The sequence below is a fragment of the Phalacrocorax carbo genome, chromosome 5, assembly GCF_963921805.1.
Source record: "Phalacrocorax carbo chromosome 5, bPhaCar2.1, whole genome shotgun sequence".
Lineage (NCBI taxonomy): Eukaryota > Metazoa > Chordata > Aves > Suliformes > Phalacrocoracidae > Phalacrocorax > Phalacrocorax carbo.
The window spans coordinates 68,402,899-68,427,794 of record NC_087517.1 but is presented as its reverse complement, the minus strand read 5'-3'; the positions used below and the strand labels follow the sequence as shown (position 1 = coordinate 68,427,794).

General features: G+C 42.0%; 1 protein-coding gene across 5 annotated transcripts in view; it reads right to left on the bottom strand.

Annotated features, from left to right (window-relative positions):
* The window catches only part of ANO1 (anoctamin 1), an 83,297-nt gene that overhangs the window by 16,126 nt on the left and 42,275 nt on the right, over positions 1-24,896 (bottom strand). For 2 of the 5 annotated variants that reach the window (XM_064452893.1, XM_064452889.1), the window contains exons 5-17: positions 23,761-23,912; positions 22,356-22,410; positions 19,458-19,509; positions 16,720-16,785; positions 16,166-16,221; positions 14,592-14,633; positions 11,037-11,101; positions 10,344-10,478; positions 8,850-9,010; positions 5,064-5,146; positions 3,236-3,247; positions 2,367-2,438; positions 389-436 (exon numbers count right to left, since the gene is read on the bottom strand). In XM_064452893.1, the coding sequence (XP_064308963.1) occupies positions 389-436; positions 2,367-2,438; positions 3,236-3,247; positions 5,064-5,146; positions 8,850-9,010; positions 10,344-10,478; positions 11,037-11,101; positions 14,592-14,633; positions 16,166-16,221; positions 16,720-16,785; positions 19,458-19,509; positions 22,356-22,410; positions 23,761-23,912 (999 nt within the window). The remainder of the gene's footprint in view (positions 1-388; positions 437-2,366; positions 2,439-3,235; positions 3,248-5,063; positions 5,147-8,849; positions 9,011-10,343; positions 10,479-11,036; positions 11,102-14,591; positions 14,634-16,165; positions 16,222-16,719; positions 16,786-19,457; positions 19,510-22,355; positions 22,411-23,760; positions 23,913-24,896) is intronic. The other 3 variants (XM_064452890.1, XM_064452891.1, XM_064452892.1) reach the window with 3 other exon arrangements.

Sequence of the window (24,896 nt, the reverse complement as noted above, 5' to 3'; positions counted from 1 at the left end):
TTATGGAAGATGACGCATATGTTATAATGGGCATAAAAATATTACTGAAATTCTATTTTTATGACATGCATGTTGTCTCAGGGAAGTGCAAGCAACTCTTTCAACACGTGCCCCATGCTCCACTGCAAAACGTAACACCAGTCCAGGATGGTAAATCTAAGATTAGCCATGCAGTGCCATTCCCAACGCATAGAAACCATGTCCCAAAGAGTGCTGAAGAAACAAGGGGAGGAGGGGGAAGAAACCCAGAACTGAATGTGAATATTAAACAGAGGTTCAACAGCCAAAAACAAATTGATTTGTGTCTTCCATAATTACTCATAATTTGAGTTTCTTCATAAGTTTGAATAAAAAGAACCAATTTCACCCCAGCCATGACTGTCTTAACTCTTTGTCTCCATTTGTTCGCTGTCTCTTCTGGAAAATACTGATGCTTCTGACGGCAGTCAAAGGAAACAAAAAAAGGATCGGGCAACATAGCATTACAAAGCACTGCTAAATTGATCTACATACTCTCTACTGACTCTGTGTACATAGCACTTTAGCCACAAGCGAATGCTCCGTTAGTTTGCTCAAGGCTTTGTGTTTCAGCTTTAGGTTAATAAAACATAACAACAACAAAAGACAAACCCTTGCCCCAAATCCTGTGGTAGATCAAGCAATCCTGCAAAGGATACTCCCTTTTTAATTCAGGATTGTGCCCTTCTTTTGCCTTTATGATGTGTAACATGTCCAAAGAGTTTTTTCTTTAATTAATTGGACTTCTTTTGAAAAAAATATGAGCAATTTCTGGTTTAGCTTTAGACATGTTTTCCTTCAAGATTTCCAAGTTGTCTTACAACAGTTGAATTTGATCTTTAACACTCTAGATCTCAATGAAAGATAATTACTGAGTATTTCAGAAAAAAACTCCTTTTCTCACGTTTCCCAAATTAGTAACATCCAAATTGAACACAGCCCAAAGCTCCCTTAACTGCTCAGCTTTCATACTCGGATATTTGGAGGCCACCGTTCATTAATTGTCCTATTACCCTACAGTCTGACACATTTAAGATCTGAATTTCTAATCTACCCAAAAGTACAGCAAGGCGCCGGTTTTTAGCAGGATAAAACGACGTCTTTATTCCAACATTGTTTATCCAGCCCATAAGAGGGCAGCAACCCAAATTCCTCTTGTTCTGCAAGGGATTTTAAAGCAGTGCTGCGAGTAAGGTATCGCACACGCACTGAACCACTTACACACCACATCCTATAGATCAACGGGAACGTACCACCGCATCCTATAGATCAACGGGAACGTACCACCGTCGGCTTTGTAGCACCACGGGCCCCAACGGTACTCAAGTATAAGCACATGACAGAAGCAGACACAGTCAGTTTGACGCCTGTCCAACCTACGTATGCTGTCTCTTAAAGCGTATTTAACGTTAATGCGGTTGTTGCAGTTGTATTTTCATAAGGTTTTCATAAAATTCCAATTTAGGGCATGGTTCCACGCTACTCTGCCACTGGCAACAGATACGGAAGAGGAATTTCTGTCGACGGATTTTGTTTATGCTGAAGCATTTACTTCTCTGCTTAAAAACACCGTCATACAGACGGCTGAATTCTTGCGGTTAAGGGGGAATAACCTCTGGTAGGGTGGAAACCAGCACGCGGGGGAGAAAAGGAGGTTTTTCAGGTCTGCTGCTGACAGACAGTAATAGGGAAGGAACGACAGCCGTCAGCGGAAGGGCAGGGGAGCTGCTCACAGGGACCGCACCGTCCATTGGCGAGACGCACGCACCCCGGGGACGACTGGCAGCACCGCTTTCGCGGCGATGTAAAGAGCAAGTTAAAAGCAGAAGCGAGCGCTACCTTATTCAGCGGAATAAAACGGAAGTTATGTTTTTAAAAGGCAGAAAGTTATTCTCAAAGCTGGAATTTGGCAAGGAAATTGGTGTTAGTACTCTTCATTAATGCTCTAGTAATATTTTTATTTACAAAAAAAAGTCTAGCAAGACAGAGAACCTCTCCTGAGAGGCTTTAGTTACTTATACTAGCACAGAAGAAGATGTTTTGTTACAGTTTTCTCAAACTTGATTCGTTAGCCTAACAGGAGCACCCCTTCAGTCGGGCTCAGTAAGCTTCCCTGAACCACAGTCCTGCATCTGATCACTGCAGATATTTCCAGACTTAATCCGGCCTTGTGCACAGGCATACGCGGAGTACCCCACGTATGCTAGGGCTGAAGACATCTGGAATTTAAACACAATGTGCAGTGACTCTATTTTTCACCTGTTTCTTAGTCTTGGGTCAGCGCCTGCTATAATGACCTTCTTACTCAAAGTTTTTATAAGTGAAACAAATGAATATTTTTACCTTACCTCTTTATGTTTGTGTTCTTTTCTCAGTGATTTTTCTAAAACTTTGGCTTCATATTCTGCTCTTGGATGATCCTGTGAAATAAGTCATATTTAATAAAAAGCAAAATTATTTCTTTTCTACATCAGCTACATATGAACTGTTTGCAGGTCGATTTCCTGATCATTTCCAAGTTTTCTAACTGATTTCTAATTCACTCAGTATGTCATTTACGTCAAATGATAGTCGACTATAATTAAAAAATGTTAAGTCCCGTATCATTCTGAGTTCTACAGCAGCAGCTGCAGAATGATCCGCACTCACTATCAGACACCCACATGCAACACTATGTAGATTAAATTTAATACATAAGAGTATACAGCACAACCTGTATTGGATTAAATTAGATTTCACATGACATTAACTGCAATTTTAGTGACCCTCAGCTCATGATGGGAACAGTTATCTGCTGTCAGTATGCGAAATACTTGGCTTTGGGATCCCAGAAAATTGTCACTTGGGTTTGCCTCTAATCCTGTCTTGACAGCATCCACCAATTACCCATGTGCCTTGAAGGAGAGGGCGTAGGAAACACTCAGAAGTAAGACAGTCAAAAGATTCAGAAAGATAGACAGATTCAGAATTCACGATAATTATGCATTCACAAAAGATTCAGAATTTACAGTTATGCATCGGATGGGAAACAGAACAGAGTTGAAAAAAGTCTGAACAAGTGGAGAGGGGGAGGGTGTAAAGGCAAAGCAATCAGTAGGAAATCTAAAGAAAATCTGATGCTCAAAAAAGAAGAGGTGGAGATCAAAAGATGACACTCATCAGTAGACATGTAATAAAAAAGGTAGGAGCAATTAAAAAAAAAAAATGTTTTCCAAACCTTGACTGCCTCCTTCAGGAAACCAGAAAAAAACACAAGAAAAAAAGAAAAAGAAAAAAAAAGACACAAAAATTTGATTACTGAACTGTTGCAAATCATATTGGATCGATATTTTAAAAATTACATGACACAAACATAGCTACAGTGGATGGCTAGACACTACCAGAGAAAATCAGTCTGCTCGTGCTCTAAAACATTTATTAACATTAGTCTAAGTCTTGTATGAACTAGGTGTCCCTAAGAACACTGGAAGATGAGACACTTGGGTTTTGCTATATCACTCGAAACCCTTAATCTTTAACATGATACCAGCTTAAGTTTTACCCAAATCAGAAACAGGAGAGGCTTAAATTCTTCACTAAACCCATCTGTCTAGTTGACTATACAAAACAAAGAATAAAAAATACTTTATTAACAGCTGCCATTTTAGCTGTGTGGAGCTCTGAATTCAGACACGAAGGGGACAGACATCGGAAAGATACAGTTAATCCTTTCTACTTTCATGTGCACTAACAAGAAGTTACCAAAAATAAAAGAGCAGTATAGTATCCAGGAAATAAAACCTTATATTCTCTCCCAGGAAAACAGGTATGATCTAGCAGAGCACACAGCATAGAGGCTGCTGGCGTAAGTGTGCCTACATATATTATGGAGGAGATGAACATATTAAGAGGAGATAATTCAAGCAGAACGATTTTGGGGGTGAGAGGAACAATAACCGTGCCAGGCTCACCGAGCTGCACAGTGTTAAACCCAGGGCCGGTGAGGTTTTTGTTTCACGTGAGCGCTATTTGTTGCGTATCTACTTACACCATCCATAGATACGACAGGGGTGGCCATACTTCTATAGCGACAGTAACAAAAAGCCAGCTGGCCGGCAAACAAGGCGGCGATCGCCTGTACAACCCGTGGGTCCTAGATCAGATCCTGCAGCGGGGTTTTTGCAGCAGGGCTTGTCACATACGATGGGAAAATGGAAGGGACCCGCACGCCTCCGCTGCCTCCGCACCGCAGTACAGTCCAGGGCAAGGCTGCCGGGCTGGGACTGTCTGGGGGTCTGGGAAGGTGTCTCCTTTTTTGTAAAGCGATAAAATTAAACACAAAAAGGTGGGATACACTCCTCAGCTGACTGAGGATTTTCTCTCCTTTCCTTCTGAAACTTCATTGATTTTTAAGACCATTTTTTATATAGATTCAGCCCTTTTCTCCTTCATGCTATTTAGCACATTTAGTGTAAACCAGACTAGGGATTATTTATTTTTTTTTCCATCGAAAATGAATGAAAAAAAAAGAAAAAAAAAAAGACCTCCACACTGTGTCCCTCCCAATACCCCAAGCCCACATGTCTGGCAATATTTTCTTAGGTATTTTCCAAGTCAGGGCTTGATCCTGCATCGTTAAAGTTAACAGGAATTTTTCAGTGCTTTTTTTACAGCACTGTAACTTTATCAACTTCAGTACATTCATTTCTGATTTACAGCAGCGTGAGATGAATGAAGTCCTTAGTTGTTAGCACCCTGACATCAGCCCAGGAGTAAGGTCTGAGCTGTATATTCCATGCCTACGCTGCTAGGTGTGACCCGACTACACACTTCAAAAAAACCTAGATTTTGTGGCTATACAATTATGTTTCTACGGCAACAAGACATACTAGTCATACCCTTGCTATAAAAACCACAAGTAGTTCATGCACAGGATTTTCCTTTCTTCTAAATGACGGAACCGCCCGAAGAGCAGTTCCCCATGAGGCAACGTCTACGGGCTCGGGGCAAGGAGCTATCAGTAACGCCACCGTGGAAGTCAAAGAGTAAGAACTGAAGCGACAAACCTCCTCCTCTTCAAACCCAGTCAGGTCCCACCTGTAGTTGAGGCGCATCTGTTTTCTCTTCCAGTGTTCCATAAAGGTGGCAGCTGAAACGAGAGTTTAACAATTATTTTGACATTTTACCAAAAAAAACCAAAGATAACTTTTTCAATTATCTCATCAACCTCTGGGATTGTCTTGGCCACGCTCCGCTTTGCCTTCTGAACGCCTGCAGGCTCTCACCTCCAAAGGTCTCAATAGGTACAATATTGTGTCATATACCAGGCCAGTTTAACTTCATTTTTGTTACCCTTTATTCAACAGTAATGTCTATCTGGGAAATCCTGATGAACAGTGCTCGGAGCCAACCTTTGTATCCAGACAAGCTAAAAGAAAGGGCATTTATTACCTCCACAGCTTCGTGTAGAAAGATGCTTACAGTTTTTTACGGGTTTTAAGAAAGTCAGACACCCAAACTTATTTAAATATTTGTATGTGCGACTGATGATACTGTTGGTCTTCGTTGCATATAATCCCATCCGTAAGTCCATACAAACCTGTGTTTTACCCCTATACAAAATATGAATGATTTAACTAGCCTTGTACTGATACTGGAGTTATCTCCCCAAAGATATCAAGATAAAGCATTTTTATATTGTTATAATTACATCTGTCTAGTGGCCGTAATAGTATGGTTAGCTCCGATCAGCACACCCAAACCTCAATACTCATGCCAGTGTGAAAGCTGCAGGTGGGCAGGCTGTTAAAGAGGAAGCCTTGAAGGGCTTTTATCAGTAGAAACTGCCATTTTCTTTTTTGATGGCGAAGACTTACAGAAAAGAAGCCTCGTTAAAGCAGTTCTCGAGTCCCAACGAACGATCCCGGTCTATCTGCATCTGAGACCGAGTGAGTTCTCAGGGGACATATTTAGGTGCTGGGAATACACCAGCGCTGTATAATAAGTAAGTGATTATGAAAGAGGCAAGTCTACCGAGAAATGGTGTTCCCAGGGGAGTTTCCCCGCAGTGAGTGCTCAAAACATTTGTATCCAGAAAAACGAGAGGCGGGAAGAGGGTAAGAAAGTTGAACAGAGAGGAAAGGACACCCTCATGACTGGAACCAGGCTACGATCGTGACATTCATTCGCCTTCCAAGCAAAACTCTCACGTCCATAACTTACAACTGAGCCCCTTTACAAGCCATAGGCTTCCCGTAAATGGGGATGGCCACGGCTGTATCTTAAGAGGGTTTGTGTCATGGTGCTGGAGTTGCCCCCCTCTCCCCCCCACCGGCAGTTCTTGTGCCGGGGTCTGCAGCTTCCACGTACAGCGAGAAATATGGAAAATGAACAAGACGTGGTTTCTTAGTGCTACTGGAAGTCCTTCCATGGCGCTGGCTTACAACAACGCAAAATGAAAGGCTGCATCTGAAGCATAGATGGCTCATTCAAAAGCCCTCGGCGAACGTGCCAGGTAGCGATGTACCGCCGCTTTGGCAAGCGGACCTGCATTTTCATATTTCATCTGGGCCCATAAGCATAAATGGAACTTAAAAACTCCCAGAGGTTACTGTCCAGATGATCTTATCTGGATTCTCTGACATTTTTAATGCCATTTAATACCAAACAGCACTGGGCCATGGTCCAGGTTTAACGCTGAACTTCTGACTGGGGCTCAGTTCAGTGCTGTAGCTGCTCCAGTGCTCATGTGAGTGGAGTTCTCCAGGATGTTACGATACCACCACCATACAAATGGTGTATACAAATTTGGCCACCTGGCCAAATGCTTGCTCACAATAATACCCATGAACTTGGGCTAATTTTCTTGCTATGCTAAGGATGCCCTGGGTCACCTGAGCAGGTCACTTGGGTCTGCCTCAACTCTGCAACTGCACACGAACATAATAAAACTTCTCATTACATGCAGAGGTGCTCACAAATGGCACTGGAGACTAAACGTGTGCCTACATTTAGAGATGGTAAATTTTTATTGATACTATTACCTTAACAAATAAAGTACTGGTTTCATTTTTTAAAAAATCATTTTGTGAAATCCTTTAGAAATGAAATTTGCAGTAATGCAAATTCAAAACTATGTGGAAAAAGTTCCAACTTTCCCAATTCAAAAAGACCTTTTTGAAACAACAATTATTTTATATGCTACTGTCCCACAATAAAATTTTATGTTGACTCTGAAGAACTGGAGGAATTTCACATCCTACTCCAAAACTATCTCAGATATTAAGGCATCTGTTATCTCAGGTAAAGAGCAAGCAAAGAGCATTACTTTTTGGACAACAGAGCATTATGTACCAAGATCCACATGAGGTTCACAATGATGGTAAATGAGGAGACCAAAACCGATACTTGACTCTCCACGTGAGAGAATCAGACTATTTAAAGTCTCTGGCACTGCGGGGTATATCACATTTCTCCCTATGTGCTACACGGCAAGATGATCTGTAAGACAGCGATCACTCCTGTCTGCTGTGAAGCTGGTGGAGTTCAACCTCCCCCGCTTCCCAGCTTTCCCTCCAAACCTGCAGTGCTCCTGACTCCCCGCTGATCCCAAAATCCTTCTTCAGGACTGTCCTTGCCCTATTCCTTACAGTACTTGATAATGAGCTCTTAGCATTGCATCTAAAACATCGCTATCTCAAATGGAGACCTTGGTCAAAAAGACACTGCTCTACACTGATTTACGTTGAATTGTATTAAAATCAGTTCAGATGAACGTTAATGTAAGAATGGTTCCTTACATACTAGCACAAATAAAAACATGGGCTTTGTTTTTTAGGATTAAATATAATCCAAACCAGGTTATTTGCTAACTCGCAACAAGGCATACAGGAGGGGCGAGCATCATCTTGTGCTGCTCTCACTGACACTGGGAGTATGTGGCTATCAAACTTCACAGCTGGGGGGAATAACGCACATTTCCCTATTCTCTGTAGCCTTTCTGTGTAGGGATCCCAGGTCCAAACAGGGGTTTTGGAGCCCATCAAGTCCCATTTATCTTAACAGGCCCTCCTGGCCTGTAGCAGGAACGAAGGGAGTCTCCTCCTCTCCAGCACCCGTGGCTGGTGCTGGGGTGCCCGAACAAGGAGGTCCCCATCCCTCCTCCAGGAGGGAGGAGAAAAGCCCTCGATAACCATTCCCGAAGACACTCTCACACAGATTTCATGAGCGGGTTAATATTTTTAACCAAGTTCTACAGATGTGCCAAGAAAGGTTAAGTGATGTGTTCAAAGCACAAGGGCAGTCAGCATCAGAAAAAATACCTATAATGCCGCTGCTCCTGCTTCATGGTCTACATGCATGATGTCTGCCTGCTGATAAACTTAATTGCGTCTCGGAGCACACTCAAGAATCAATCTTGGTTTGTCCTGAGATGCGAAAGGCCATTAGACTTCCCTGCAGAGCCCTCCCTGCGACCCCAGAGTGCATTAATACATTTCTTCTGCAATGTTCTAAAGTGGAAGCTGGCTCTGTAAATAGGTCTTTTTTTTTTTTTTTTTTGGCAAGCTGTGCAATCCCGTTAATGAAATTTTGACATACCACGCAGCAGTTTTATGACAGATGTTTAACAATTTCATTTGATATTCATCTTGAGCAACTTTTTGAATTTTAGCCTTCAGTCCAGAATATAAATTTGGGAGTGACAGTTTCATGGGAAAGAAAAAAAAGAAAGAAAGAGAAGTTCTTCATATAATTAACTGCCTGAGTATAAATATACTGCTTTATCTCTTCTGTTTCTTCCTGTTGTATTTTAAATAATTAAAAACTTAACATGAAGGCATACATCATCTTACCCCAGAGAGCCATGAAGACTGAGAAGAAGACAGTCGCAGGGTTATCAAACAGATGACTTGCGCGAGCAGTTGCGCAAGCGGAGCTCATCTTCCAGTAGCTGCATGTTCTGTCGCATAAGGGACACATGGTGATATTGTTTCTCTGGTCACACATTTCCATGCTGCAACGAAGCAACAAGACATGGAAAAAGCACGGTCAGTACGGCTCCATCTTCCATGCTGCAATGATCTTTTCTCCTCTGCAGAGCATCTGTCTCTGGTCTGTAGGACCATCAGTGCTCACAGTGCTTCCCAGCTCTTGCCCCAGCAAGCAGCTCTGTCCTTAACCTACACCATCGCAGGGGCCAAAATCCTCACGTGAGGCTGCTGTCCTGTCTCCCTCCATCCCCAGCCCTGCTTCCATTGCAGGGAATAAAAGACAGCATTATGAAAGGCATGAGGCTCTATGCTTTTTACTATAGGATCTTACAGTTTAAAAACAAAATTCAATTAAAAAATCATTCTTGTTTTGAAATACTAACTACAGCAATAGATAAGGTACAAGGGAAGTGCTGAGTATCAAGAGACTGGAGTTCAACCAATTCAACTTCTCTGCACTCCATCTGTGAAATAGCAACAGTGACCCTCCCTTTGACTTTCTTCTACTGTTGGAAGCAGTACAAAGCAACCTTAATGAACAGAAACAACAAAAAAAATCTATTTTCTGATATCCATTATCTGCTTTGTTCCTCAGTGCTCACGCTTGTTGTACAAACTATATAATTTTCATCTGCAGCTGATGACACATGCAGCATAAATAATGCCAAATCATAGGGCTTTAAAAAGATTATACTACAAAACTTATTAAAAAATTAAAAATAGTAGGACATCAAGATTTTGTTAATCCGACCACAACTACTTATTTTAGGCATGTATATTCTTGATTCATCTTTATGTTACACAATGCCCTCCTCAGCATTTTATGATGGGAAGCACTAAACCCTATCATTAGCAGTACTTTGTTGGTTTGTTTTAACATAATGATCTGAGTTAGGAAAAAAAAACCAACCCACCTAGGCAACTGGCCAAGAATTATTTTTAGTACATCAATGCAAACTCCACAAGTAATATCAACAATAAATGCTAATGATTTCGAAACGTGCTGAGGTTCTGCTGCCCACTCTCAGCCCTTGGTAGCACTCCATCGCTTACTGGAAGCAGAAATCGATGGACTGCACGCTCTCCCATCCGTGTGGAGGTGGCTTCATTTTAAGCACAGCTTCCAAAAGACGAAGCGTGTGGGGTGTGGGGAGGGAGAGCGGTGGGAGCCACGGCCAGCACAGACGGAGCGGGGTGTCGGGCTGCTGTGGCGCAGGGCGAGCCCTAGAAACTGGGAGCCACAGTTTCAGCTGTGCTCGCCCTAGGTATTAGTGACAAAACGCTTACAGAGAAAGGTAACATTTTGCTCTGAGTTTCTAGTTGCCTCCAATAATAGAATCTATTTATTTATTTTACCTTGGTATGTTCTCATCCACAGTTGCGCAGCCATATAGGAAAACGATAATCCCCACAACTGAAGCTGGGATAAGCATTTGTGTATAAACTCCCAGCCAGGCAAAATATAGCCCAATCTTCTCTCCGAAGTATTTTCTGAAATACATTTTAAAAAAAGAAATGAGAGAGAGAAATGTTTCCTATTTCTTAAAATATAACATGGCTAAAATTACCAATCGCAGCTGGATTAAGCATGGAGAAAGTAAGATCTGATGACCTGTGGGAATTTTTTTCTTCTCAGTGGACTCTCTTTCTCATGATGCTTGGAGTTAATCCAGAGATACAGGCACCATTAAAACAAGTCAGTCCAACTAGTAGTTTTCCCCCCCCCCGTTTCTGCTGTGTAAATTGGTATCTTTGGATCTTCTGTGAGCAAATCCTCTTAGAAAAGCACCTAATTTTCTCAGCTCTCACCACAAGCAAGCAAAATTCATTAAAAATATGTCCCCTGCAAGGTTTCACACTAGGTGGGATGCACCAGCGTGTTTCTAAACCCACAGAAAACTCCTTTTCCCCCAGTGAACTCTCCATTCTCCGGAGTCCCCCGGGGTGGCACCGAGGACAGTATCCCCACAGGGACGCCCGCACGAGCATCGCCGTGCGCAGCTCCAGCGCTGCCCCGTGGAAACACGACGTTAAGGGCTGAGCTCTCACCTCACCAGGTCGATTGGCTGGTATTTATAGAAGACTCCATAGCTCGCCCACTCCTCACACAGGAGCTGTAAAACACAAAGGCAAGGCGAAAGCTAAAGCACCGCACACGTGAGCATTTTCTCCTTTGGTCCCAGCAAACTGCAGAGCTCACGCTGTGGATCTGGCCCCAGCACTTAGTGGTTTCAACACCTAATCTGCCAATACACGCTGCCTGCATTAAGTATTAAAAACAAATTTGATGATTTGACATGCTATAATGCAATGACAAATTCTAGTACATTAAAAGGCTCTTCAGCAACTGGACCGATGGATAACTATAGCAGGGACAGGGAGAGTAGTCCTGATTTTATGATCCTTAGGAGGTATCTAGCAGAATGGATGTGAAAGATGAACATGCTTTGAGTTACGAGAAAGAAAAAAAAATAGAATAAACTGGTTTGTTTTCACTATAAGAAGCTATAATATTGAGCATCCAACAAGAGGTGCTGTGCAGACATGCCTCAAAAGCTGCGTTTTAGAGTTTCTCAGCTTTAAACTAAAAGAACATGATGATTTCCACTCATCCTTTTGGTTAGGATACGGGCCAAGGAAAACAATGATCCCCATTAGTGATTTATAGAACTGAATCCCTCACAAAAATAGGTTCCTCCGAGACCTTCAACTTATCCTTTCCTTTGTAAAATATATAAATAGCGCTTCTCTGATCTGATTTTTTTTTTTTTTTAAATTCAGTTCAGCTAACAGAGCGAGCAAGAAGTCAGCCTGTGTACAAAAAATACTAGAGAAGACGAAGTGTGTTCACTGTCCACCCCGCCATCACCTCCTCTGTGGGACAAGGGGAAGAGAAGCTTTACATCTGCTTGTGAAGTCAGGTCTCCCTTTACTGCTTCTCTCCCTGCTTCAGCCCAGTGACATGAACTCGGTAGCAGAATGTTCCTGGGCCGGCTTCTGATTTCTTTAATTTGTCTAGCAACAACATACTCATTTTCCTTTTTCCTCTTCTACTGCTCTCAAACGGAAGAGCATGAACTGATTACTGCTGAGGTATTTCTCTTCATTGAACATTGGGTAAAAAACAAAAAAAAAAGGCAGAAGATTTCGGAGCTCAGTTACACAAACCTCTGTCAGTGGGCTCAGCTGCAGAAGGAAACTGCAACGGGGAACCAAGACCTAAACCAGGTATCATTTCAGGGAGGGCACCGCTATTAATCTTCTTTATAGAAGAACAGACCAAACAGGATGTTATTGCTTAAATCTGTAGGCTATTTTGTCATGAGAAACTTGACATGCCAGCCTCCTACATCTCTCCAGTGAAATGCGGCAAAGCAAGGACAGGCAGGCTGGCGGCCCTGCTGCTGCCCCTGCCCACTCCTACTTCTCGCATCTATCACACACAAGTCGCACAGCGAGCAGCGTCTCTAGAGCAGCTTTGCAATTCTCCTGCCAAATCATTAACACAAACTTTCCAAGCTGAACTGCTGTACTTCTCATGCCAGTGGTTCAAGTCATTCAAAAAACACAGCTTCTTTACTTTTACAGAAATATGACCTCAAAAAATACAAATGGACTGTGGATTTCCCCCTCCACAACCCAAAATCATTCATCTTTATTGGTTTCCTTACAACAGTAAGAGCAGAAACAGAAACCTAAAGGCAGGCCTCTATTGTACAGCAACATTCTTGCAAATTTTATTTTATTTTGTTCTGCTTTAGGTTTCTTTCAGCCACATTTTCCAAACATTTAAAGCCAGCTGCCTATGTCTGGGAAACAATTAATGATTTGGGACACCTCAACATCCATGTGCACTAGCTAAGACCCTGCCTTTTATTATTTTATTTTTTTTTACTTCATTTTTACAAGCTAAGTTTGTGCTGGAAATCAGATTCCTTTTCTGTGATCTAAGCCAGTCAGGCATATCGGGAAAATACTAAGCTAAGGAGATTTTGCATCAGTGCCATGTTTCAGTTTCGTACAATACTTCAAACCAAATTTGTGTCTAAAGTACAAATGAATTATCTCATTTATCCTGACATTTATCAGCCTGATATTCAAAGCACAGCTTCAAAGACACAATTACAGGAGATCAGCGCACTAGCCCTAAATATTTACTTCATTTCTATGCCTCAAATCTTTAATTTTGTTGTTAAAAAAGGCACAAGCCTGGCCTAGCGCTGGATTAGATTAAAGAAAACTTCAAGAAACCAGAAGAGACATGCCAAAACATGCCAAAAGATTATTTGAGGGAACTGGAAGCCAAAAGCCAAGGTAAACATTTCCAAATACACAGTGAACTTGTGAAATGAGTGAATTTGTGAGGTTTGGAAAGTTAGTAATAAAGATGATAATCCAGACACTTAGAGAAAACATGGACTTTCATCCTATTTTTGGTCGAGCAATGTGTTGCTTAATAATGAAATGACAGGTATGTGGTATTTTTAACACAAATCAATGGGGGGGGGGAAACAACAGTCAGTGTCTTTTGATGAGCCATTTGCAGCTTAAGGCCCAGACCTTGAATTTTGAGTACCTATTTTTATTTGACCAACCTGAAGGGCTTTAGATCTGCTTTTCCTATGACCTGAATGTCCACAGCATTTCTTTGGAGATGTGACCATGAAAACAAACCGGAAAGGTGAAGTTTCAAGTCTGAAAGCCCAACGTGCACGGCACCCAGATTCAGTAGCTCCCCCTGAAAGGACTGGTCGTAACCTCTCTACTTCAGTTTTTGTCTGATACACAGAAAAATAGGACTATCTTTAGAGAAGTGTGATCAGGTCTATGTAGTAACTGCACTCTGAATTTAAGAAACCAACATTTATGCAAAAGGTGAAAAATTTGCTTTTTTCTTATGAAAAGTATTTCTTTAGAATAATTCCTACTTGTTTTACTACAACAAACAAATGTCTTTCAGTATACAGACAATTAAAACACAATTTAAGCCACAGACTTATGCGAAAAGTGATGCAATGCATCCGTATACATCCACAGGGCAGCTTCTGGCTGAACAGCGCACCTTAAAGCTTTGCTGAGAATGTCTCATTTCTGAGAAAATATCCAATCTTTATCTTTCCAAATGACTTTTATACTTAGGTTTTCAACTGCCTCCCCCCGCCCCAATTCTGATCCTCACACTCCAGATCAGCAGCACATTAATTCAGCAGAGGTTGCAGTGCTGAGACCAGAGCTCGCCACCGAGTGAAGCAGGAATTATGTCAGAATAGGACAGCAGAATACAACTGAGCATATTCTCATCAGAGCTGGCCTGAAATCACGTCATCTGAACTTTAGGAGTTATATGTGAATGCTGTCAATACTCTTACCAACACGGCAGGAAATGTATCTTTATCAAGCTTAGTAATTTCTACGTATCCATAGTCCATTCCACATTTGGGCAAATTTAAGCACTGGAAAGTACTTCTGTACTTCAGCTGTTTGGCATTTAGTGCCTTTTTGTGGTATTTTCTGTGAAATCTTGGCACACGTCCCGATTCCAACAGGTGACTCTTCAGCCTGGGACTCTCGTGAATATGTTAAACCCCCTTTATATCAACTTACTTTTCTGTCATTAGGTTCAACGTTTTCACCTTCATAGTCACCCTTTAAAAAAAGAAAATCTGCGTCATTCAGTGAGTCGCGCCCAGAGCTGCTATGCATCTTGCATACCCATGTATCCCACGCACTTAATGCATCAAAAACAGAAAAAGCAATCTGTAAAATAATGCTGTATTTTAGGAGATCATTTGTCATAGCACACTTTGTCTTCTGTCATCAGGCACATTAAGAAAGAGTAATAATGTCTGTCACTGGGGAAAAAGGAATGAATAAGTGATAAAGGTGGCCTAAAAATGTCAAGGGAAAGGATGCGGTATTGCCACGGTATTTGGGGTTCAGCTCAGTCCACTTGAAAGAGAAGAGACCAGCTGAGAGAGCTGATCTCTATCCAGACTCTCCAAACACTCAGGGCTGATTAGATTTGAAGTTTTAATTTGGGGCTATTTTTAAATACGATAAAGGAGTAAATTAAGACAATAACTTATATACAAGACTATCAGTAGCTGTCTAAAGATGCGAGACAAGCACATGCGGAGAAGTTTATTTAACCTTTCTGGATGTCTAAGCGATATCGCTGCAGTTTAAGAGTGCCTGACATTTATGATAAACATCAGGCAGATAAAGAGGTTGTTCTGGTCTCAGTTACACTGAGATAAAACACTCATGGTCCCATGTAAAAGCAGTGCAAGTGAGGGGAGCAGAAAACTGGGAAGACACGCTTCCATCTGCACATCTCCCGGCACCAGGCTCGACAGCCCTTGTATGCTGACGCAGCCGGTACATCGTGAGCACCACGACGGACACGTCCCCTCGACACCTGTCAAACCTTTCTGTAAGGGTCTAGCTAAGAGCGTGTGTTTGTCAGTTCTAGTCATACCTTGAACCTCGAAGTAAAAACGCCGTCAGCATCCAACTGCTGCGCACCTCTGGCAGGATGGGGATCCCCCGCTCAGCTAGGAATGCCACCACAATTCCCTATCTCTCTCTAATGCTCTCGATGAACACCATAATTGAACACACTCTTGACATCTTACTGAACTGCTCAAAAGCAGATTTCATCAGTAAGAAGGTCTGCAGTCACATCCCGTCCCACAAAATACATCATTTCCAACTCTTGCTTATGGTTTTTCCTCCAGTGGCAGCCAATTGCAGGGACACACAGCCACCGACACCTCCCTACTTGCAAGGGGGGATGCCAGGGAGATGTGGGTGATGTGAGACAGCCACTTGGTGCCCCAGGAGTAAATATGCCTCCCAGCACTGATGCCAGGGACCTCAGGAGCAGAAGGTCAGAAAGTAACAGAAGCATTTTGTTTGCTAAGCCACTGAAACAACTCTTCGAATGTTACGTTCAAATGTCACTTATGATCATCAAAGCTAGAACAGAGGTGGGGAGTTCATTAAAAGTGAGCGGAGTGATGGAAACAACCTGCAAAAGTCACTGCAGTCATGATACAAGTCAGCAGGAAGTCAGGATCCGAACACTTGTGCTTGGGACGATGCCGTTAATACGTAACACATTACGGATTTTTGGTGTCAGATAGTAGACTTGTAAAATATATTCCAAGATCACTTACATCGTGCAAAGGATATGCAGCACTGTAAACTCCATTGGCAAGCAGACTGGTGATCCCTTGAAAAATAAAGACAAAATAGTTATTTACAATTTCGAAGTTAGACAGTCTCACTTTATCTTCCTTCCTGGAGATTTCCCTCAAAATAACAGTCGTTTGGTCAGATAATGATTTTTCTGCCATCTCATTCCTTTCCATGTACTTTCATTTTTTATCATATAGGTTATTAAACATGACTCATTTTATGAAATGGAAAACTGCAGAGAGCAAGAGGAAGTCATATATATTTGAGAATCAAGAATTAGAAGCCAATGACTTGAAATTAGTCATTAAAATAAATTACATTTTCTGAAAAGTCAGTTTGATTTAAGGGCAAGCCTGCAGATTTGAAAGTGTGTAGCAGAAGGCTCGATCACAAGAAGAATATGGCTGGAATTGATGGCATTCGGGAACACGCATACGCACGCATCATCCACACAAAGTTTTGAATTTAGATTTCAGATTGATTAGAGAAATTGTAGGGAAAGCCTTTGCGAAGACCTTGGCGTAATACTTACCATATTTACCACATTTTCGTCTTTTATTTAAAAGGGTAGTTTCCTTCTTTCTTCCCTCTCCTTTCCCTGTTTACACATCCGTTTATTAGTGACATGCATGAGGCTGAAAGCAATTAATGCTTCATCTATATAATGTATGTGGCATAAGGGACTTTGGGGAGTCCTGCCTTCCCAGGCGCGGTATCGCTCCTTAGCTTGGGGCCAGAGTATGGAGGCGAGGGGGGGTGGGGAGGAGCTGACATGTAAGTTTGGAGGAGCACAATGGTGAGGGGCTCTTCGACACCGCAGCTCGCTGCACCGTTCCCTAAGGTCCCTTGGCTGGACCTGGGCCTTTGAGGGCTGTAGCACATTACTTTTCTAATGGTTTTCCTGCAGCTGCTGGCATTAATATAGCTGCTTCCAGTTATGGAGTATTACCCGTGTCTGATGGTGTCGTGCTATCTGTGAAGATACATTTGGGGATTCAATGAACCAGGCTTGGGTGCTGAATCAGAGCTAAGTCAAGTACTTGTCTTTGTGCAAGGCTAAGATGATTAATGCCAATGAAAAAAAAAAAAATCTGGCCAGTGGCATCATGGAGAATTTAAAAGGACTTAGAATAAGAAAAATTATGTGCTACAGTGTGCTCCGTGATGCCCATCGGTTCTTTGCTAAGAAGAGAGCGTGGGACTGGATTGGAAGGAACAGCGACTGTGAACCAGGAAACAGCTCACTGTAGGATCACCGAGACATTTTTGATTGTTCTTGAAATGAGGATTTTTCATTCATTAACATTGTTGAGATACTAATCACCTGCTGGAAGAACTGCTCCAGGAGTGCTCAGTATCCTGCAGTATCGTTAATTTTCAAAGTCCTTTTTAAGATTACACAGCACTATGAACTGTCTGCAGATGTCTCCATGCTTCTGGCAGAAACAACCAGTGAGCAGATAAATTCTTTTCCTAGGGCTGCGTGACCAACCCAAGAGCTACATAGCACCCTTCGACACACCGGGATTTAACACTGAAGAGAGATTCACATTTTCAAAAATGGGCAAAATAAACGACAGAGACTGCAGTGTTCGCTGGGCAGCTTTTTCCTGCCGGGCAGAAATGTTGCAGCATTATCAGTGTTTGCTCAAATCTGTTTGCAACCTGTGCTGGGTTGTAACCCAGCATTCCTGTGCTGGAACACAAAGGACCTGATTGAGTTATGCTGAGTATACCCACGGACAGGCTGGCCTAATGATATTTTTATTAGGTATACTGTGTGATCTTGCCAGTCTCTGGAACAAGAACGATCCAAGAACCCTAACATTTTACCTTCCTTTAGACTCTGCCCTATTTGACTAACCTCTAACGTGTGTTCCCATTTCTGGACTAAAAGAAGAAAAAAAAAAAGAGCAAAAAATAAATCAAGTGAGTAACCAACTCCAAGGCAAAAATTCAAACTGAGCTGTATGACCTTCCCCTTTCAAGAGTGCAAATACGTAATTTCCAGTGAAAATGATCCAGCATCAGACTCGAAAAGGTCCTGAAAGGCACAGATTAATTTGGATTTCCCATGCTACAGAGAAACAGTACTTCTGTTAATACTGGATGAACACCAAAATTTAGTGTATATAAGGACTGAACAATTGTACATTGTAGGTTGTTACTTCAACAGAAAAGTCAAAGCATGGAAATAATTTCTGGCATAATTATTCTCCTATTATTTGATGTATTTCTAAGCAGCTGATGGGTCAATATTGAACAGAACTACCTGTAATTCAAGTTCCCATTGTTGTTTTTTTTAACTGCTTGTAGGCAAATAAATGCGATTCCAACAGTTATCAAACATTTTCTCCCATGTTCATGCAGTTTTTCCTCACACAAATTTGTTTCTGTCGGTTGTCTGTGAAGAAGCTCGGATATGAGAAAATTCAGCTTTCTAGCTTACATAGTTCAGTTTACCATTAACTACTTGTTAACTATGGTCCCACAGTCAAGTATATCATGTCACATATGAAATAAAATATATAACTGCTGAACAGGAAAAGCTGCCAACAAATCCTTAAGGTGACCTGATTCGCAATTTTCGTTTACCTGTATTGTGAATTCAGTTCTTAGAACACAAGCCCTAGGCTGAAATCCTAAAACTACCAGCCCTGGCAGTATGAACTTCACTCCCACTGCCTTGCAACAACTGTTTTGAGGGCTAAGAGATGGGCTGGCTTTCAGTGCATGCCTTAGTCCTTGGCCATTTCACCAGGATAATCTCAGTTCCACTTAGGACGGTGTTTCGGGCAGCCATCAGTTAAGACCATTTCAGTCAAGCCATTGAAAAGCCACTCCACGATAAAAACGTGAGGTTACGGCTTTCAAAGAATGGGCCGATCCATAGCCTTGCACCGCAGTTATTGAAATTCATGGTAATACCCTCGTCCATTTCAGTGAGCGTTAGCACTGAACCAACGCAGAGCATGTTATTAGCCACTGGTTTATATCACATCCAGTCCTGCTGCAAAGGGCCTAACGAACATCTGCAGGGGCTACATGCTCACTTACCACTTAATTTAGAGTCGAATCTATAAATTCACGTTTGAAAACATTCCAAACAGCTACAATAATTAAATTAAATTTCCAAATAAAACAATTATATCCACACAAATCAAATTACAGAGCAGGGGAAAAACCTAAACTTCACAGCCAGTTACAACTTGCAGTTATTTTCAATACCTGAAAATGATATCGATCTTAAAGCTAAATGAAGTTCCTTACCCATGCTATATTTTGCTTTGGTACATGTCGTTCTTTTCAATATTTCATAAACCTACAGAAGCAAAATAAATGAAAGGAAAGGGTTACTTCAGATACTGCCAGTGAAAAGCACAATCTTTTTTGTGTACAGCTCAAATATTGGCAAACCCAAGATGCCGATGAAGTCATCGTTCTTCAATAAAAGTCATGGTATTCAGGAGAGCGCGGCTTAAAGATTTCCATGCCGAGTTATCCATAGTAGAGAGAGGCTTAACTAAATAGCCAGCTACCAAGATAATTGATCAGGGGAAAGAGGGTTACATTTAACTACTTGCATAACAGCAATGCTATTTTTGCTCATGTTAGACATCGATGAAAGACAGAAGCCCTCTTCTACGCAGACTAGGTGCTGTGCTGGGCCAGCTCCTCCCTCGCCTCCGATGGTGCGAGCTGCCTTCACCCCACGGACTTCAGCAGAGCTTCAGGCTCAAAATCAAAACATGCACACAGCACGCAGCCATTTATCAGAAACTGGACTAACTAACCCAGGCTGACCTTAAAATTTCTAAGCTTGCATGACCTCAGTGGCAGAACAGACTTATTTATTTTACAATTTATTGCATTTATTGTCAAATAACCTTTGCACATCTCACCATGCCGCCCGAGCGGTCAAGCCCCACGCTGCTCCCACGTAGCCCTGCTCTTAGGCAAGGCAAGCGCTAGGCCAGCGCAAGGCTGGCAGGGGAGCGGGCAGCAGAGCAAAACCATGGGCAAAAGCACGTGCTGCCCATTGCCTGGCCTGTCTGGGGAGTCACGGACCGGTTCCCTGGGGATGTTTGCAGATCCGTGTGCTAACTTGGCTGCCGCTTGCCCAGTTCGCAGAGGGAAGCGAGCAAGGGCATAGAAGGCAAGACCCACAGCTCATCTACCTGTTGTTGTCTTCTAACTCCAGAGAGATAAAGGGCTGTCACAGAGAGATTTCCAGTTATACAATGTGTTTGTTGGTTTTGGTTTTGTTTTTTCTTTTAATAAGTAAAAGTCTTTGGCTTAGTTTCTATTCATCAAAGAACCACAGGGAGTGACTAGATTCCTGTTCATTTTGTAGTAGGCAGAAGGGTCAATATTTGCACTATGGTTTAAAAATACATATAAGAGAGGCAGGAGAGAACTTTAAGAAACAAGAATACAAAGAGAAAAGCACACGGAGTTAAATGATGCTGGGAAACATTCAATATGTCTTGTAACCCTGGGTGATTTACAGGGATTTCAAACAAAGCAACATACTACCAGCATTATTGTTATATGCCCAGTGTTCCTTCAGTGGTTTAAACCCCCTCATCCCTCCTCTTCCTCCCAGCCTCTGCTATGAGCTCCTTTTGTTTCACTCCATTTTTCAGTTAGTCTTGCTCACCCTCTTGTCCTGTGGTGCCATTCTGCCTCGCTACCTTTCTCAGCTTGTTGTCATGAATTTTAACTCTTCATTTGCTCCCTGAAGTGTCTTGTACTTACAAGTTTTTTCACTATATATCTATTTTTAAAAGTCTACAAACAAAAGCTATGGGGTTTTTTTCAATCTCAAATTAAACATTTTATTGCAAATAAACCAATTCAGTGCTTGTCATTTTCTTTTCCATTTCTGTGCTGCTGCATCTGCCTTTCCTGGTCAAACTCACCTAGCCCTGATAACCTGCGCTCACATCAAATCAGTGCACTTCAAGCTACAGGGGAACTACATCATGGGGTCCACGCCCTGGAATTTCAAAGCAGGGAAGGGAAGTTAGATATCTTACACCCCTTATCACCGTAGCAATAAAAGACAGCTATAATTGCGATATAAGCTCTTTTTGAAACCACTTAGCATCCAAAAGCCTAATGTTAAATATAAGATAAAAGCACGCTCACAGTCACATTCCAACACACCGATTAGCAGCAGTGGAACGGGGCAAAGAGTCCATGCTATACTTTGAAATGTGTTGCAGCAAGTGCTGCTTGGCATGCTCCCTTCCAGCTGCCCTGGATGTCACATGAGCTGTCCTTTCAATTCCCCCTTCAGTGGCTACGGAGGCGGCTACGCCTTCTTCCCCACTCTATTTTGTGTTCTGTAAGTCACAAGGAAGCACTCAAATGTAGTTTGTGATATTGTATTCCTGTATTAGGCTTCATTTCTGTAAGGGAACTGCGGAAGTTTAAGTAGGAGAGGAAAAGTCCCACGCTAGCACTGAAGGGGTAGAGAGACCCTACAACATGAAGGCAGGAATGGCTCAGCCCAATCCCAGTGCTGCATACGTGAACATCACAGTTGTTAGTGTCAGAGAGACGAACAGACGCATAAACAGTCAGAACAAGATGCAATTTTCTGTCCTTGTTGCATTTGCTTCGTGTAAACTTTAATGTTAAATAAAAATAATAAATAATGTTAAATAAAAATAATAAACCTCAACGCTTTCAACATCAGTCTAGAGAATTGCCCCCAAAGACCTATAAATTGGAATATTTAATTGGAATTTGTCTTGGGAGATTTCCCAGCATTTTATAAAAAGAGCAATGTAGGGTTACAAGAAGGTAAATGAGTCACGGGGGTGCAGGTAGCTGGTGGCAGAACCAGCGGTAGAATCTAAATCTAATCCTTTCTGGTGATACATCTACTAAGAAAATGCGTCCCGGATTAACAGTGAACTACAAAAAAGATCCAAATTATTTTCCAAAATGCAGCAGCCTGTTAGCATCAAAGACTATTCATTATATAAGCTAAAGCTGGAAATGCTTTATTTATAATTTCAATAACTGATACCGCAGGCGATCCCTGGCATTTGGTTAAGAAAGGCAAACTCGCAACAGACGTACTCAAGCTGGCAAAGGGGCTATTAACACCATAACTAAGGCACCATCCACCATAAATTATTTATATGCAGTACTTACTATAGTGCTTCTCGTTTTGCTGTCAAAGAAGGAATCTCTGTCAGACAAATCAAATCTGTTAAAAGATTAGAAGGAAGCCCATTAGGCTAAAAAAAAAAAAAAGCCAGTAATTTCCTGCTCTTGTTGACCCCTTCAATATTTTCATTCTCCTGGGGATCTCTCATACCTGACATTAAAGAAAAGCTTGTAGAAACCTCATTAAAAAGAAAGTGCATCCCAACCCTCATATTTGAAAGAGGCCACTTACACGTTTCACTGGTTTTATATATTTATAGGTTTTTCCTGCACAAAAGAGACTGTTGATGCTCACTTAAGTTAAATTCCCAACCGCTGGCCTTGACTTTCTCCTAATAATCTTTTCATTTTGCCTGTACCTTAAACTCTTGCCTCCCTTATTCAGCAAAAGACACAGGTGGTCTCACTCTAAAAAGCCACCACTGCAAACAGCGTAAGGCACATCCGTGCCTGAGCTACAGAGCATCTTTTGGGCTTTCTCTGAGCCACCAGGCTCCTTTGCCTGGTGCATCCTACATGCAAATAAATATATAAATACATTTCCTGCGAGGCCAAGAACATGTCAAATGTCACATACATTGACCAGCCCAACTAACACACGCAACTCCAACGGTGTTCTGCATCCCGTGATTAAAAACTAAAAGCCCTGTATGTACAGTGAAGAAATCCTGCCCCAGGACTGTTATTCGTTCCAGCTGGCACATACATAAACACAGCCTTCAAAGCTTCTCCTCTGGGATGCTGGCCAAGGAAGAGCAGCAGCAAAGCAATCCACAGCAGTCGAAACTTTGGCTGGGCCCCACCTTATGATTTTTTCCTACACCCACGTTTACAGCTATTCTCACTGATCTGGAATCGATGGCAGAGCTACCACAGACCTCATAGCGTCTCCAAAGTCACGGACTGGTTGGCACTACGTGTGAGCTGCCCATACCAGATGAATGAAATTATTCTGAAATTTATCAACCCACATAGAATCATCTCTGGCTACCAATTTTATGGAGCATTTTATTTTACATGGAAAAGAGACTATTGTAAACCACATTATAAATCTTGTTTGGCAGCCTAATGTGTATAGTCATAGGCGGTTGATGTGTGTAGTCATATAGATACGCATTATATACCACATCATCAGCATGGGGATTTGACAGAGGGGCTCTGTAAAGCCTCATTCCTCAACAGTGAGCCAAAAAAAACCCAAAACCAAACAAAAAAACCAACCAAACAAAAAAACCCCAACGTAAATTTACTGCAAACTGGAAATATTCTCTACAGTAATCACTAACAAAGTGTTGGCATTCATTTTCCGTTTATTTTCCCTTTCACCTTTTGGTGCCTTAGGAAGGCTGGAACACGTTGACCTGGACATTTACAGAAAGCTTTCACTTACAGATGCTGTTTCTCTCTGGAGAAGGGGTAGGAGAGGCGCTTCACCGTCTGAGGTTTGTGTTCCGCTACTTTTGGCTGGATGGGCTCTGTGATTTTTTGAATGACAGAATTAATCTTTTTCAGAAGACCATGGGTCTGATTGATCTGATACATCTGAGTGGGCAAAGAGAAAAAACAGTAAAAGTTTATTGCTTTTTGGTTAACCATAGGAGAGAGTGAACTGTAAGGAATACACCATCAGTTGAGTAAATCTATCAGAATAAACTACCGAGCAGTATAGCTTACCTTCCTGAAGACTTTTGGAAACACATAAAGGGATAGGAAAGTCAGACCAAGACAAGCAGAGGAAGCCTATTGCTTTTCCTCTGAGCCAAGGCACGGCCCGTGTTTGATTCCAAATAAATCAGGCTGGGGTGTGCAGCAGAGAGATACTTGGCATTGGCTCCTGAGACACCTGCTCCTCTGGCATTTACTATTTTCCTGGTGCAAAGAAATGAAGGAGCTACAGACCCCCTGTGTAAAACAACAGGAGTAGTCTCCTCTCCCAGGGGGCGTTCCTAGGAATATTGTGCAGGTTTCAGGAGCGTCCCCTCTTCCATATAAAGGAACCAAAATACCTTCAATTGTCTATTGCAGTTCTGTAGCGCTAAACGGAGGATTACAGGCTTCCCCCTCTGAGCCACAAAACTTATGTGCAGATGCAGGGCAGGGCTCCCACTCCTAAAAGATGCTCAGCTGGAAATGAGGCTTTAGGGGTCTGAGGGTGTTCTCAGGCACATTGCTTCTCCCAGGCAATGCCTGCAGGCTTCAGTGGCCTCTTTAACACACACCCCACCACCCCCCCCAAAATGCTCAACCTAACTTTCCTTTTGTGGCAAAGCAGTTTAAAGTGCAGGATCACAACAGACTTTTTTATCTAATTGTGCTTCTGATTAAAATCGGTGGTAAGTGAGGCAATAATGAGGATTAATATGAAATCCAAACCAAAACTGTGGTTTTAGTGTTGTAATAAATGATGCTGGGCTTTGAGTCTGTCTCTTGCTCCATTATAGACTTCCCTCTGCAGTCTGGGACATGCACTTAGTATGTGTTTAAATATTAATCCATCTCTAAGCTATGCTCACTGAACAGGTAGCT